Raw genomic sequence first — 17,829 nt, forward strand, 5'->3', positions numbered from 1 at the left:
TGTAAGCAGTTTATTATTATGCAACACAGCATGAAATTAAAGGAAGACTCTTTTAATAAATGACTAAGGATGTTAACATTAGACACAGAACCATAGATTTGGAAGAGATCATTTAAGTCATTGAATCCAATCCCCTGCTTGATGTAGGATCCAAATTAAAGCACCCTTGATCCTTCCTTGAATAGAAGGAAACACATCTTTTTCAAATTAGTGAACTATGCAAGCAAAAAAAAAACATTAATAAGAGTACCATAAAGAAACAACATACATTATAACAAATAAAATAAACACATAGGAAAAAACAAACGAAGGAAAAAGGAACCCATGTAATAGCAATATGAAACTAATTCAATATTTAAACCTATTATTAAATCTAGATTTTTATGGAAACATATTGTTCTATTTCCATTTTAAAAACATTGCAAAAATTGATAAAGAGCACATATATTGAATTTAAACATCATGAGTGTAAATTTCTTTTCATCTACATAAAAGTATTCACTTTGCTAAGCCTTAGACTTAAGAATGCTAATGTTTTTCCTAAAATGTCAAACTTCAAATTTTAGGAGCATAATTCAATATCACATTTACATCTCTAATTACTATATTTCCCCCAAAGATATTGTTTATTGTAATTTGAAACTAAAACGTAGCTATAATCATCATCATGAAATCATGTGAATTAAATAATCTTCAAGTTTCTTCCTACACCAAGCGTAGGAAGCAAGTCTTGACCATCTTTTGATTAATATCCTTTCAGTACAGTATTTGAAGAGTGACATCATATCCACCCTGTTCACTCATCTTACAGAGAATTAAACATTCCCAGTTTCTTATATATGTTGCCACAAGCCCAGCTTCTTCAACTTTTCCTGTTTTTGTTTTTTCCTTCTTTAACATGCATAAACAACAAGCAACAATACAGTAAGGGCAGTCCTTGAGTTACAACAGCTTCTTCAGTAGCTGTTCGAAATCACAATGATGCTGAACATGGGTGACCGAGAACCGATCCTCAAAATTGCAGTCATATATTCAAACACGGTAATATTGAGATATGGGTGCTTGGCAACCAACTTGCAATTACAACAGTTGCAGTGTCCCACAGTTAAATGATTGCCAATTGTGACCTTCCATGCTGATTTTTCATAGGCAAAATCAATGGGGAAGCTAGCAGGAGGTTGCAAGTCGCTCCCGCCATTATTTTGCCCATCCCCTGCCTGCCTATGTTCCATAGAACTTGCTGCCAGTCTGTGTTCTATAGTGCCTGTTTGCAGCACCCATCTGCCTATATTCCATAAGAACTGGCTGCAGAACTTGCCCATCTTCCTCTGCTCTATAGTATCTGCATACAGCATTTGCCTGCTTCACTGTAGTTATCTCCTGCTGACCTGCTTGCCTAGGACTCCCACCCCTTCCCATACTGTGGTCGTGCGAGGTCTTCCCTGAATCATCCTGGGGCTATGATGGCAACTGAAACTGGTGGAATTCTGGCAATCACTAAGCAATGTGATCACCTGACTTTGTACTTTACAACTACACTGCTTAGCAACAGAAATTTTAATCCTAAATGCCATCATAACTCAAGAACTATCTATAAAGAGTGTGGTATTATTAAGCTTAAAATACAAACTTCTATTATATAACAAATAATTTAGTGCAGATTGCAGCTCTTCATCAATACTACATTTAGCTTTAGATGCGTGATTTAAATCTTATCTTTATTAATATTAATAATTATTATAATTAATTAATAATGAAACAATTATATTTATTAATATAAGGAATTTAGAAACTGTAGTTAATAATGGTAACTATTCCCCCTTAGCTTTAACATTTTTTCTTTTGATTCCTTTGACTCAGTGTTGATTCCTAGTGACTACCTGGACAAATCCCTGCTGTTTATTTTGACAAGATTTCAGATTGCCTCCTTCCCAGGGCTGAGAGAGAGTGAGTTGCCCAGTTATCCAGATAAATTTGTGCCTAAGATGCCTTAACCACTACAGCAAACTTGCTCTACTCTTTAAAGGTTTAAGATGCTTAAATCATCATGATATTAATAATTTCTCATTAACACTGTACAAATTGCATCCAAAAAATAACACATATTGTGTCTTATAATAATACAGTAAAACAAAATTTAAAACTTAAAAAAAAGATGTTAGGACTTTCATCCTGAAGTTATTGGTCTTCCAAGAGTTAGTCAAAATTACAGGTCTCTTCTCAAATAGGACAGAAAATATATTACTGAACTCAGATAAGAAAATGAAAATTTTAGATGCAATACTATACAAACTGAGAGAAATTCCTGAACTACATGGAATTTAAATTATCATATCAAGCCAGCTCCATAAAATAAACACATTAATTAATTGGCTGCCTGACTCTCATATGACTTTGAGCAGCTTAAACTAAGAACCAAAATATATAAAAAGACCCATGTAAATAAAAGCCTGGAGGAAGGAAGTAAACAAAGCCCGATCAAAACAAAACCAGTGAGAGATGAAATCCTAATTAATGAAGCCAATGAACATTCTGCAAAAGAAAGTGAAACATTTTAGTAACTTCGTAATGCATCTTTTAAAGCAAGCGTAAAAATGGTAAAATAATACACAGCGAGGCCAAGTATGAGCAGTGCTTCAGGAAAGCAGGTTTGAAGCACGACTAAAGACATTGTCACTTATGTAAGAAATATTTCATTCGCTTTATACCAGGGCGGAAGAGATATGGTTATTTTCCATTTCCGGAGCTCTGGAAAGAAACAACAATAGTTCGTTATTATTATTGTTATCGCGCCGCTCATGATTCTCTCTCTCACACACACACACACACACCTCCGCCCAGGCTGGTGTTGAAACAAAAAGCACCACTACTCAGCTCGCTTTAAACCCTGTAAAGAAATCGAGGCGTGCCTGAAGAGCCGCCTCGAGAGACAGAGCTCGCTAAAGTCCCTCGAGTTGTTACGCCACAGCGCCTCCTCCGTCCGCCTCGCGACCCTCTACGGCTCGACCTCGCGCCCTCCGCAGCCAAAGCAGTGCGTGGAGGGCAGAACGCGGGAACTGGCGCGAGGCGCTTTTTTTTTTGTTTTTTGTTGGAATAACGGTCGTCTGAGGCGGTGGCGGCGGCGGCAGCTAAACAGGTGGGACCGACCGTCTGGCGGAGGACACGGTGAGCCCTTTTCCATCTTTGAGTGGGATGCTGCCTGGGAAAAAGCAACGCAGTTTCATAGACGGGGATTGCGAAGAAATGAAGACGAGAGGAGGCGGCGGTGGAGTGAGATAGTTGCTCAGGTCGTGAGTTTGGCATGCGGAGTAGGAAATGGGAACTTTGTGCAGAATTACCATCTGTTGAACTCTTAGATATTTTGCAGTTGTTTGAAAACCGAGGAAATGAAATAAAGGAAAACGAAAGGGGGGTGGGGAGAAGCAAAACAGCTAATTTTAATATGACTTGAACAGAGCTAGATTTTAATGTGACTTTCAAAGTATATGTGCCATAAAATACATGTATGGACATATATGGACAAATTCATCACTCCAAATCACCCCTCCAGATTAGTATTTTTCTGCTTTACTGGTTAAAAAAAGTCCCAACAAAACGATGAAATGGTGTTGAAAAAGATTTAAATGAAATGGAACTTTTAGCTCAAGATAAAGGGAATATAGGTAAAATTGGCTCCTTTTATTTAAACTTAATTCCTCTAAATTTCAAATGACCATTTAGGTAAGAAGCACATGAGCCCATCATTAACATGTTCTGATTATGTCTAGAATAGAATAGAATAGAATTTTTTATTGGCCAAGTGTGATTGGACACACAAGGAATTTGTCTTGGTGCATATGCTCTCAGTGCACATGAAAGAAAAGATATGTTCATCAAGAATCATAAGGTACAACACTTAATGATAGTCATAGGGTACAAATAAGCAATCAGGAAACAATCAATACCAATATAAACCATAAGGATACAAGCAACAAAGTTACAATCATACAGTCATAAGTGGAAAGAGATGGGTAATGGGAACGATGAGAAGATTAATAATAGTGTAGACTTAGTAAATAGTTTGACAGTGTTGAGGGAATTATTTGTTTAGCAGAGTGATGGCCTTCGGGAAAAAACTGTTCTTGTGTCTAGTTGTTCTGGTGTGCAGTGCTCTGTAGCATCATTTTGAGGGTAGGAGTTGAAACAGTTTATGTCCAGGATGTCATAGCCCTCTTTTTGACTTGTGCAGTATATAGGTCCTCAATGGAAGGCAGGTTGGCAGCAATAGTTTTTTCTGCAGTTCTAATTATCCTCTGAAGTCTGTGTCTGTCTTGTTGGGTTACAGAACCAAACCAGACAGTTATAGAGGTGCAGATGACAGACTCAATAATTCCTCTGTAGAACTGTATCAGCAGCTCCTTGGGCAGTTTGAGCTTTCTGAGTTGGCGCAGAAAGAACATTCTTCATTGTGCTTTTTTGATGACGTTTTTGATGTTAGCTGTCCATTTTAGATCTTGCGATATGGTAGAACCTAGAAACTTGAAGGTCTTTACTGTTGATACTGTGTTGTCTAGTATTGTAAGAGGTGGAAGTATGGAAGGGTTTCTCCCAAAGGCTACCACCATTTCTACAGTTTTGAGTGTGTTCAGTTCCAGATTGTTCCGGTTGCACCACAAGGCTAGTCGTTCGACCTCTTGTCTGTATACGGATTCATCATTGTCTCAAATGAAACCGATCACTATTGTGTCATCTGCGAACTTCAGTAATTTAACAGATGGATCGTTAGAGATGCAGTCATTGGTATACAGAGAGAAGAGAAGTGGGGAGAGCACAGAGCCTTGGGGGGGGGGCTGTGCTAATTGTACAGGTACCTGTTGTGATTCTGCTTAGCTTCACCTGATGCTTCCTGTTTGTTAGGAAGCTTGTGATCCACTTACAAGTCCGTTCCGGTACCTGTAGCTGGTTTAGCTTAGTTAGAAGAGTGTCTGGAATGATGGTATTGAATGCTGAATTAAAGTCTACAAAGAGGAGCCTTGCATAGGTCTTTGGAGACTCAAGATGTTGTAGGATGTAGTGCAGAGCATATTAACAGCATCATCTGTTGATCTATTTGCTTGGTATGCAAGTTGCAAGGGATCCAACAGCGGATCCGTGATGGTTTTTAAGTGTGACAGCACTAGCCTTTCAAAGGTTTTCATGAACTACAGATGTTAGAGCAACTGGTCTGTAGTCATTCAGTTCCTTGATGGTGGGCTTCTTCGGCACTGGGATGATGGTAGAGCATTTGAAGCAAGAAGGAACATAGCACATTTCTAGCAATTTATTGAAGATTTAGGTGAAAATGGGGGCCAATTGGTCAGCACAGACTTTTAAGCAAGAAAGAGTTATCTTGTCTGGGCCTGGAGCTTTTCCTAGCTTTTGTCTGTGAAATAGGTCTTGCATTTCCTTTTCTGTGATCACTAGGGGTTGTGAACCCAATGGGATGAGGTCAGTTGTAGGAGGCTTGGCTGTTGTTGGTCTGTCTGAGATGGGAGTTGTGGAGATAGGTGGCTCTAGTTTCATTTCAAACTTGCAGTAAAACACGTTCAGGTCATCTGCCAGGTGTTGATTTCCTTAAGCCTGGGAGGGAGGTTTGCCATAGCCGGTGATATTTTAAAGAGTTTTCCACATGTTTGCTGGTTCACTTGCTAAAAACTCTTTAGCTTTTCAGAGTAGCTTCTTTTTGCTGCTCTGATCTCCCTTTAGTACATTTCAGGCCTGATTGTACAGCATTTTATCACCTTTTCTGTAGGGTTCCTCTTTGGAATGACATAGCTGCTTAAGTTTAGCTGTGAACCAAGGTTTGTTGTTACTATATATTCGCAAGTTCCTGGTGGGTACACATAGGTCTTCACAGAAGCTGACATATGATGTTATAGTATCTGAGTTCATCCAGGTCTGCAGATTATCTTCAAAAATATTCCAATCTGTGCAGTCAAAGCAAGCCTGTAGCTATAACTTTTCTCCTAAGTCCAAGTCTTCACTGATTTAATTGTTGCTTTTGTGGTTTTAAGTCTTTGCCTGTAAGCAGGTACAAGATGAATCATGCAGTGATCAGAGTGTCCTACAGCTGCTCATGGTAAAGACCAATAAGCATCTTTTAGTGTTGTGTAGCAATGGTCTAAGGTATTCTTGCCTCTAATGGGACAATTGACATGCTGAAAGTATTTTGGTAGCTCTTTCCTTAAGTTTGCCTTGTTTAGATCTCCCAAAATAATGGTCAGTGAATCGGGGTATTTGCCTTCAGCCTCCATAATTTGGTCAGCTAGAGTTCGTAATGCCTTGTTTACACAGGCTTATGGTGGGACATAAGCAATTAGAAGAAATGAAGAAAATTCACAAGGCGAATAGCATGGTTTGCAGTTGATAATTAATGTCTCTAAGTTTTTGTCACAGAATTTATATATTATAGTTATATCCTGAGACCAGCTGTTGTTGATATATAAGCATAAGCCTCCTCCCTTCTTTTTACCAGATATTTCTGCAATTCTGTCTGATCGTTGAATCTGAAACCCTGGGATATGCAGGCTGCTATCTTCAATTGATTCATTTAACCAGGTTTCAGATAAGGATGGGGCTGCTGAATTGTAAAAATCAGAATTGCATCTGTTTAAAAGGAGTATTTAATCCATCTTATTAGCAAGTGAACATACGTTGGTTAGGAAAATTGAAGGCAGAGGAGTTTTATTTCTCCTATTCCTTAATCTGTTTAAAATTCCTGCCCTTTTACCTCTATTTCTCCGCTTCCTCGTTTGGTTTTTTTGGTAATCCATAGCTCCGGGGGAATGGCTTCTTCCTGTGTTAGAATCTCCTCCATGTTTGTAAAGACAAGTGGGGGGGGGAGGTCACAGAAAGCTGCTCCTTAAAGAAACACTTAATTTTTACCAGAAGGTCTCGTGAGTATGAACTCCATAGTGAGTCTCAGAGAATAATAAAAAAATAAAAAACCCATTAGAGAACATTTTCGCCTTCGGTGATGCCATTTTGGATCATCCAAGTCTATAATGCTGTCTCATCTATCTACCTACCTACCTACCTACCTACCATCTATTTAAATTTTTACCCTGCAACACAGATATATAATATTCCCTCCTCCTCCTATTTTCCCCACAACAACCCTATGAGGTAGGTTGGGCTGAAAATCACTGACTGGCCAAAAGTCACCCATTTGGCTTTCATGTCTAAAGCGATACTAGAATTCAGTCTCCTTGTTTCTAGGCCAGCACTTTAACTACCATGAAACTAGCTTTCAGAGCTAGAATTGTTTATTTGATGGATTCATTTAATTTTATGGAACTAAATAAATCAGGCTTGACCATGGTTCAAAACTGTAGACATTGTATCCACATTTTTTTCTTTTTATGACCCCGTAATCCCTTTTTTGGGGGTAGGATCTAGGCTACTGAATGGAGCTGGACATCGTATCCATATGAAGCTGACAAATCACCGTACTCTGAGTCACCACAATCACAGATTTAGCAGTTTATATACGTCTAGACTGTAGAACATTGTTTTTGAACCTGGACAGTTTTGAGATGAACTTCAACCTACAGAATTCTCATACAGCATGGACTTCTAAGCATTGAAATCCAGTATCTAAAAATGACCAGGTTGGGAAACACGTCTCTAGAGAATGTCTAATTATTCTTAAAGGGACATTATGGAATTGTCATGCAATTCGTATCTGGCTATATGTAGGAGAGATGGAAGATAGAGCATATATGCTTTCAAGACACTGATTACAATTAATTTTGGCAATTTCTGTGAATTGTCTTCAGAATTGTAGACAAGTATTTGATTGATGGATCTAGTTGACATTCTATAACTTTTTAAGACTAGAACATATAATAGAACCAAAGTCTGGGAGATTCAGCATCTGCATAAAATTTAATACTGACTATTCCTTGATTTAATTGGATAATTAATAAAATTAGGAAGAATAATGATATTATTGGGAATTAATCATGTTCGCCCAATACTAGAGACAAAATAAGACAAAGCTAAATTTCTAGCCTGTTTCTGGGCTTATAAAAATCGGGATGCTTGCTTTGTGAATAGAAGGCAGGTCTGTATAGACCTTTACTTTATCTGCACAATTTATATTCTTGAGTTTTATCTATTGCTGATATTATTTCTGTACGTCTCTTTTCAGCAACTAGAATGGATAGACATCAGTTGTTGGATGTCACTTTGACATATATTTTTAACATTGTTACTATAATTCCAAAACAACCTAGAAGTTGAACACCGAGTAAATAGAGGTTAAAAAGCTTCTTGTTAAAATACAAAATATGTTTTCCTTTTCTTTATTTTCTTATTTCAATAAACTAGGGGAAGTAGAATTTTGTTAGTTCTACTATGCAGGAAATTCAAGATAAAAAAAAGAAGAAAAAATACCTGATTTCACAATATAAATAGAAATCTATCTTTTTTTAAAAGTGTCTTATTTAAAAAAAAATCTGATGTCTGTTTTTAATAGAAAATTCTGACACGTGAAAGCCCCTCTTTAATTTTTGTTAATTCTCTCAACATTAGAATAAAACTTACCAGCCCATGATGGATGAGAAAACAAGACTTCAACAAAAACCTCTGATTTCCCGTCTCGAACATGGACCAAAAGACACTAAAATACCACATATGGAGAAAGGAAAATTTGTCAAGCCTGAACAAACTTCTAGTTCTGAAGAAAATGAGAAACTACTAGTGAGAACTTTAAAATTTGAGAATTTATATTGAGAGCTTGTTTTTAAACTTTAGTGCATGTAATTAATGGTCTTATTGAAAGCTACATAACTTTGATAAATATAATATGTTCTGCTAGTAAGTATATATAAGATCAGTGGTGGGTTGCTACCTCTTTGTGGCAGTGGTGGGAGGCTCCATCTACCCGCCCTGATGTCATCAAATATGATCTGTGCATGCACAGAAGCGAGCGAACCGGTAGCAAAGGTAAGTGAAACTGTCCCCTGTATAAGATGGCATGTGGAGTAGTGAGACACTAGTAGTCATAGTAGTCAATGAATTTTTATTGCTTAGTAAAATTCATCCTAATGTCTTACTATAGTTTTCTTTTATCTTAAATTAATTTTATTACTAATCTTTGTAGAGAAAATGGATTTGGTTTTTCAGTTATTAGATTGTACAATACATAATGTACTGGATATAATGTGGTTTCTAAAGTAAACTGAAAAATCTGTTTGGCTCCAAATGCAGACTTTTGTTTCAATTAGGCATGTTGAGGAAAAAAATGATTTTGATTTAAAGATTTCTGATTTATAGAAAAAACAAAATGTTCTATGATTGCTTAATAGAACATAAAGACTCCAGCCATGTCGCCCAGCTATATCTGTGCTTTGCCCATCCTGCTCACCACGGCTGACTTGCAAAGATAAGGTGCTCTGCCAAAGGGCTGCCTCGGGGTCGACATGGCGAGGCCCGACCTGTGCCTGGCTCTCCCCATCCTTGTGCCTGCATGCTGCCTGGTCTCCCTTTCCCCTTGGGTTGGGGGACACACTAGTCCCTGGTTTTGGCTTTTCCTGGGGCCTCCTCCTGCATGCCACCCGCTTGCCCTTTGCCTCGGGTTGGGAGATGCACCAGTCCCTGGCTCTGGCCTTTCCTGGGGACATCTCCTGCATGCCGCCTGCTCACCCTTTGCCTTGGATCGCTCCATTTCTCCCCCTTCAGGGGCCCCAGGCTTTACTCAGTCTTCCTGCATCTTCCCCCACAATTGCCACTTTCTTTGTCCCGCAACCTTACCTTCCTCCCATGGCTGATGGAAGAGGGGAAGGCAAGCCAGGGCTGAGCCATCGCCACTTGGCTCCCCACTAGCCACATCTCGCCCCTCTTGTCGCAAGCTGGATGTGGAACTCAAGGCGGAGCAGCTGTTGAGCAGGTGGCAGCTGAGACCAGGGCCTAAAAGGCAGCCGAGCCTCACTGTGTAAACCTTCCCACTAAGAAACTTGCAGCAGACATCTCTTTGCTGGTGCAAGAACCTCCAGCTACCAGTCTTTGCCGGCGCAAAAAGCCTCCAGTTGCCACTGCTGCCTTGGTTCTAGCCGGCAAAGAGGCAGTTGCTGCAGGCCCTTTAGCTGAGTGCAGCAAGCCCGAAGCGGATCTTCCTTCCCCCTGTCAGCCTTACCTTCCAGCAGCCCATGGAGCTCGCACCGTTCTCACGGCGGCGTCCCACGCTCATCCGAAGTGGATAGGCCGGTGGGCAAAGGAGGGGCAGGGGCGGCTGGAAGAGGGGCGATATGGGCCATATAGCCTCGTGCTCCCTGGTTGCCCCCCGCCCGTAGCCAGGCAAGGCCCAGCAGCTGTGGATAGTCTGGGTGGAGGGCGAGATGCAAACTAGGGGAGAGCCAAGTGACGACGGCTCAGCCTTGACTCACCTTCCCCTCTGCCACTAGCTGCAGGAGGAAGGTACGGTCATGGTCGCAGCCAGCCAGGAAAGCCAAACTGCTTTCCAGCCCAGAGTTGCTGGCCGGGGTGGGCAAGGCTGCAGCTCACACCTCAACTGAAGTTCCCAGCCCTTTGTTTGAAAATCTACCCCAAAAAGAGCGGGGAAGAAGTCCCGCCCCCAGTCCCTTTGTTGGACCCAGAAGCCTTGCGTGATTGCAGCATCACGCCCGGTCTCCAGGAGACTGGCCAGGAGTGCCTGGTGGGCTCAGGCCTTTTCTTCGGGAAGGAAAGGCACACTCACTATTTCCCTCTACGACCGGCCTTGGAAAAGCGCGACCTCACAATTAGACTCCCTTTCTTCCAATATTCGTGTGGGGAACCCAGGCTTGGAGCAGCAGCAACCGTTTGGAGCTTGTTAAGGAGGACCCTCTGCCCCAGCCATGCGTTTTCCAGGGCTACTTGGAGTGAAAAGCATGCAATATGCTGCCACTAAGCTCCTCCAGGGTTCCTTGCTCGAGTGCTGGAAGAAAATTGGCTGATGGTTGCCTACAACCAGGCTCTGGGCTTGGAGCAGCAGCAGACTGAGTTCAGGGCGCATAATTTACTCTTCCAGCTCCCAGTGCCCGAACCGGTAAGCTGGAAGAGAGATTATCTGTTGTGCTGGTGAGTACACATGGACTTTTTGCTTCCTTCCCACCTCCCCATCCCAATTGAGCATGGCGTAGATAGCCAAATGGAGGCGGAAAACAGGGCGTTCCCATCAGCCCTTCTCTTTTTTCCCCCCTACCTTCCTTTTGCCAGTATGTGCCAGGCAGGCTCGGCAGGCAGTCGCAATCTTTAAATGGGCTTTTATTTTTTCAGCCCAAAAGTGGGGTGGGGGAAAGGGGCTTGGAATGGTATATAGGAAATCGCCCTGTCTCTGCAGCATCTGCCCACCTGCCTGCCCCACCTTGCCATGAGTGACATCAAGTTGGCCACACCCACTCAGTAACATGAACCCCAAGCCACACCCACCCAATCACACTAGGGGAACCAGTTGTTAAATTAATTGCAGCCCACCACTTCTGGGAGGTACAACTGCAACCTCCAGACCTCAAATGTTGCCTATTGCTTCTATAATCTAATATGGATACAAGTCAGCCAAACACTGGAACTGACCTAATCACTTCCAAAGAATTCCAGTTCTAAAATAATAAATTCTTACTTGGTATTCTCTTCCAGGAATTCCCTGGTAACTTTGCTTCTGATCTTCGCACAGCTGTTTACAGGAGGACAGACACTTCAAGAAAGCACAAAATAAAAACAGAAGAAAAAATTGATTTTGAATATATGTAAGTGAATTTTATATTATGTCTGTAGTTAGTAAAGGATAAATGCATAGGCTGAAATCCAGTGTTTTCTACTGATGCATCTAGGATGGAATAACAAAGACTGCATACTTACTTTCTCTCTCGTTTACTATACATATTTTGGATTTTAGGGGACTTAAGATGATTTGAGAAGTTAATGACTTCAAAAATCTTATTGGCTGAGTAAAAGTCAAATGATACAAGATTTTTACCCATTGCATTAGATATCACTTTAAATATATGGATATAACTAATGCATGTCTGGTTTGGTGTCCCTCAGTTAAGGTGAATAAATTCTAATAAATGTGCTCAGGATGGCCAATGTGGGAATTGGTTTAACACATTTGGCACTGGATTGGGAAAATCTGCTTCAGTATGTTGAATTCTTTCATGTAAATGACAGACTATAGGAATCTGGGTAACCTACATAGAAATATTGTTAAATTCCAGCATACTATCAGTTCCCACAATTGTATGATTTCCAATGCTGCTTAGCCTCAGGAGGAAAGTTTTCTGATTATCTGAGTCACTTGAAAAGGAAGGTAGGAACAACATCAATAGCAGCTATGTGAGTCTTAAAAAGGCATTGCTGATTTAGCAATTTAAAAGAGGTGCTTTGAATGGCTTTAAAAACACCTCTTTTGAAGGAGTTACATAGTTCTACTGCTGGGCTCTTTGCAAATAGCATGGCAGGAAGCAGGCAGTCTGGGAGTGAGATGTTAAAAACTATGAACAAATTGATTACAAGGCATTTTTAGTTAAGAAAGCTTTGTCTGGAATTTAGTCTGTTGTTTTTTCTTCTATGTAATTTTGGTCTGACATATTTTCTCTTCCTCCTTCCCTCCCTATCTCTCCACCCAGTTTCTTTTTCTGGCTTTGGCGGGAGGATGATTAAACAGGATGAGCCTAAATAGTGAAGTGTTCATTTATCATATTCTAGTAACTACTTCTAGGTTTAGTTTATATTTCTATTGCATTAATTATTTTTATAGCTGACATTGTCAAGTTAAATCAACTCTGTTTGAAAATTACTTTAAATAAATTCACTTACTCTCTGCATAAAGGATCTTAAGCTATCATACTTCTTTTAAGCGATCATACTGCTTAAGAGAAATATATGCATTTAACTCAGTCAGAAATTGGTAACCTTGTAGTAGTCAAGGCAGGGGATAGAACAGTTAGAAGTCTGCAACATGAGTAAGGTCACATTGCACATGTGGACCAGAGTGGGTTTTGGAGTCAGTTTGGTGGATTTTCTTTTTATTTTACTGTGTTGTTCCTTTTTTCAAGCCTACATTCTATTTTCTTATCTATATCCAACCACAGAATGGCAGTAAACTTTTCAGTGGTGACCAGAAACATTTTTGAGTGACAGAAAGAGGACTCAAGGGGTATATGTTGCCCTGTTCCCAATTTTAGTAATAGTTGCATAAAATTCAAAGCTAGCTCAGAAAATTACTTAAGTCAAATATTTATTTATTAATCTAACTTGAATGTAGAGAGGAAGATTCAATTTCAGCATGAAATTATAAGTAGCAATGATATCCATAGCAACTACAAAGAGACCAAAGTTATGATCTGTCTAATGATATAATTATGTACTTTTCACAGGCTGTGGAATACATATGCATGTCAATTTATTGTTGAGATAGTTGGTGTATAAATGTAATAAATAAAATAAATAAAAAATTGCAGCATTTTTGTGATCATGCACATGTTGTTTCACGTACCATGTATATAGTACCCATAAGAGGAAATCTAATTCTTTTTTTTCTTGATCATTCTTTCTTGCAAACAGCAGTGTTTACAAGGAAGAAAGGATAAAAAAATGAAGACTGGAAGAATGATCATGTGATTAAAATCCACTCCTATATTTGTATCAGTTTTGAATCACTCGAATCAGAGTGTAAATGGATATGGAACCTTCTTGGGACTGATGAAAGGTCTGCGTTGCAAACAAGAGATAGTTGGTGTCATATCCCTCCCCCTCTGTTGAAGGAGGGATGTTCAGTTTTAACATAGATGATCTCTTTTACTCTTCTTTCAAATTAGTGGTCCTCTCTGTCCAGAATGTGAATTTTTCTGCCTTCAAAAGAGTGATCTTGGTCATCCAAATGCAAATGGAGTGCTGAATCCTACCCTGATGTGTTTGTTCTCCTGTGTTGTGCCATGCATTTGTGACGTGGTTGTTTTGTTTATAATGCAGTTCTTTCAATGTCCCAAGAAGGTTCCATACCATTTACACTCTGAAGTGATTTGGAGGATACAGATAAAACCTCAAATGGCCTCAACAACTCTAACAACCAGATTATTGCAAATAATATAAATATTTGTGATAGTGGTGAATATCTAACTTGGGTGTAGGATGAGGGTGGAGATTTGTTCTCCAAACTTGTGGGTTGGTTTCTGAATGTTTTGTTACCAGGCTAGGTAATACCTTTGGTGGAATTTAGGGAATGTCAGTGTCAGTGTTCTTTTGCTTATAAGGGCTTCATGTTGTCAGTAGGTCTTGTGATGGATCTTGTGATGTGGAGGTTATGTCAGGTGAGGGTCATTGGGTGGTGAAGTGCTGGTTGTGGGGGTTGTGGGGGTTAGTTGAGAATTGGTGCTATCACTGGTTGGTTGTATGGTTAATTTGAATTCTCGGGTTTGTAGCTCGTTGTAGGTTGATGTGTTTGTTGATGGAATTGGTTATGGAGTGCCAGGCTTCGATAAACTCGCATGCATGGTGGGTAGTGGCGTGGTTGATGATTCTTGTATTGCTCCAGTCAAATTGGTGCTGTTCGGTGTCAATGTGGGTAGAGACTAGGGATTTGGGATTGTGGTGATTGACTGCCAGCTGATGTTCATGGATTCTGGTTTTCAATTGCCATGATGTTTGTCCCATGCAGACTTGGTTGCAATTACAGTTACAGCTGACTTTGTAAATTACATTGTTTCTTTCATCCTTCTGTAACTTGTCTTTGGTTCTGGATAATTCCTGATGGGATGTCCAATTCCATCAACACATCAGCCTACAAGCAGCCTATGAACTCCTAAGAATTCAAAACAACCGCACAACCAACCAGTGACAGCACCGATCCTCAACTAACTCATGCAACCTTCCCAACCAGCACTTCACTTCCCAGTGACCCTCAACCTGCCATTACAAGACCCTCACCTGATGTGACCCATCACAAGACCCAACACAAGATCCATCACAAGACCCTCACAAGACTGACCCATCACAAGACCCAATACAAGATCCCTCACAAGACCCTCACCTGATATGACCCACACCTGACCCATCACAAGACCTTTCACAAATCACTCACCTGATGTGACTCTCCCATCACAAGACTACTGATCACATGAAGCCCTTATAAACAAAAGAACACCGACACTGATATTCTCTAAATTCCGTTGAAGATGTTCCCTTGCCTGGTAATAAAACGTTTGGAAACCAACCCACAAGCTCAGATAATGAACCTCTGTCCTCAATATAAATATTTTCCATTCCCACCAGTCAATTAGAACTGAAGAAGTTTCTTTGATGAGAAGAAAAACATTTTCAAACAAAAGACTAAGTCCAGTTGCCTTTTGGAAAAAACACCTTTGGGACAACCATGACCTGGATGACTTTCCATAGACTTTTATCCTCCCCTTCAATATTCCTGCACTCCTTGCTTGGGACTCTCCCTCTTCCCACTTAATGGCCCACATGGCCCTGGGGTTACATTGGCAGCCAGGATGCTTGGACATCATGCTTCATAATAATAACATCCAACCTGGTTCCAAATGCCATCATAATCCAAGGGCTATCTGTATTTTTGTTTTGAATCTAGTTTACTCACAAAAAATGATGTCGGATAGGTAAGGGAGGATAGAGAAGAGTCTCTCCCACCAATTTGCATTAATAGAACTATAAACATGTTAATGCATTATAAACATGCTCAAAATTACGTTACATTATTGATAAAGCATAGAATAATCTAAATGTTATGTTTCTTTTCATTTTCAGTTTTTCAAGAATACATAAGGACAGAGGAAAATTAATTGTTGATCAACATGCTGATATGATACAATGGCCTCAGACCAGGAGTTTGGAAGATTTTAGTTTGAAAAAAATGAGCACAGAAAAACTTCCTATAATTTCTTCTCATGAAAAACCTGATTATATTATTAGTGATATTTCTGTTGAAAATGAAGGAAAGTATAACAGATTATTTAGTCTGGGTGATATAGCAAACCTTTCTTAAATGACTAACTTAAAGAGGCTTAAGAACTAAGAAAATTATGATGGCATAAACCTATTGTACATGGAGTACAATCTATATCCTTAGATACATTAATTATATTCTAAATTTCAATTATATAAACACCTATGATGTTAGAAATAAGGAATTATAAGGAAAAATGTCTCTGTCTTTTTATAAAGGTTTTTATTTTTTCTTGACCAAAAATATTATTTGAATATAATTCTATTTTTGTTAGATTGTCCATACCATACCAATGCAGTATGTACATAATCTAGATATTATATTATATTGCATTGTATAATATAATACATTACTTCTCACTATCCAGAACAATAGCAATTTTCTGCTAAATCTTAAAATGAGCATGTAAGGGTACCAGATATGGGCTGCAAAACTCAAGGTAATCAGTAAAAAGCAGCAAAGAGACAGCCAATGTCCTGCCATCTTATTGCCTTTATAATTATAACTAATAATAATCATCTTAAATCAGAATTCTCTATCCCTGAGATTGGCAATTAATCAAAAATACTTATTCCATTGAGTAAAGTATTCTAAACAAAATTAATAACTTCCCATAGTATAGGCTTTTGTTTTAATTCAAATAAAAAGGCTAAAGTGAAGTAGCTCCTTCATGCCATTTAGACTATTCATTCATTCATTCATTCTGAAAAAATCTAGTTTTCCACTAGATGGCAGTGAAATGATATATTATAGAAAATTCAAACATGCAATTAGTAATATAAAGTTGAGCAATAGGTTTGATTGCTGTACCAGTTATTTTGCTGCCTTTCCATCATCTGGAAAGATGAGGCTTTTAAAAATAAGCATCGTCCCACATTAGTAGACAACTCTAATTAACTTGATGCAGGACACAAGTATTTAGGAGAAATGACTTTTCCACAAGTACCTCCTTATTCCACTTGTTGTTTTGAAAAAAGTCTGGTATTCTGTTTCTTTACTCTTTGTCTATCAACCTGTTGCTTGTGATTTTATTTATTTATTTCAAAGTATATGGCCATCCATTTCAACATTATTATTAAGAATCAATTAACATAAATTTATTAAATACCCAAATAAATGTAAATGTGTAACAACTATTAAAAATACAATATCACAAAATAAAATTTGCAGCTGAGATAAAAACCACCACCACCGTCAATCATTCCATGGACTTCTGCCATGCATGCTGACCCCAATGCCTGATGACAGAATAAAGTCTTAAAGGCCTAGTGCAGGGGTGTCAAATTTGATTTCATTGAGAGCTGCATCAGGGTTGTATTTGACCTTGGGGGGCCGGGATGGGTGTGGCCAGCTTGACGTCACTCATGTCAGGGATGCCTGTGACGGCCTGAGCACTCTGCCAGGAAAAATGGGCTCCCAAGCTCTGTTTCGGCTGTGACGGCTTCCTGCAACCCTCTGGCCAGTGAAAACGGAGCTTGGGAGGGCCACACACAGCCCTCCCAAGTTTTTCCTGGCAGAGACACTGGGCCAGTCCTCCACTGTTTCCAGGGCGGCCCTGCAGGCCAGATCTAAGCACCCTGTGGGCCAAATCTGGGCCCCAGACCTTGAGTTTGACACCCCTGGCCTAGAGGGTTGAGGACACTTTGTTGGTGATGTTCTCCAGGTTACCCAGGTCAGAAAAAGATTTTGCGATCCTGGCTAGGCAGACCCTTTTTAATAGGGAAGACTTGAAACATGCCTCTCCTGCCAGTTACAATGGAGTAGGTAGACACAAGCAGAGACAAGGCAATTTACCAAGCTCCATGAAAGGTTTTTAGGTAACTACCTGCATCTTGAATTTAAGCCAGAAGCACTAGCAATCAATA

The 17,829-nt window shown here is 39.7% G+C and overlaps 1 protein-coding gene across 1 annotated transcript in view; it reads left to right on the plus strand.

Annotated features, from left to right (window-relative positions):
• Nucleotides 1-17,829, plus strand: part of CNIH3 (cornichon family AMPA receptor auxiliary protein 3) — a 170,462-nt gene extending 152,633 nt beyond the window's left edge. The window contains exons 1-4 of the mRNA XM_058165508.1: nucleotides 2,875-3,165; nucleotides 8,554-8,721; nucleotides 11,638-11,747; nucleotides 15,766-17,829. Coding sequence (XP_058021491.1) covers nucleotides 8,572-8,721; nucleotides 11,638-11,747; nucleotides 15,766-16,003 — 498 coding nt within the window. The 5' untranslated portion in view covers nucleotides 2,875-3,165; nucleotides 8,554-8,571 and the 3' untranslated portion in view covers nucleotides 16,004-17,829. Of the gene's footprint in view, nucleotides 3,166-8,553; nucleotides 8,722-11,637; nucleotides 11,748-15,765 lie in introns of the transcript that reaches the window.

The sequence above is a fragment of the Ahaetulla prasina genome, chromosome 1 (assembly GCF_028640845.1).
Source record: "Ahaetulla prasina isolate Xishuangbanna chromosome 1, ASM2864084v1, whole genome shotgun sequence".
NCBI classification, from domain to species: domain Eukaryota; kingdom Metazoa; phylum Chordata; class Lepidosauria; order Squamata; family Colubridae; genus Ahaetulla; species Ahaetulla prasina.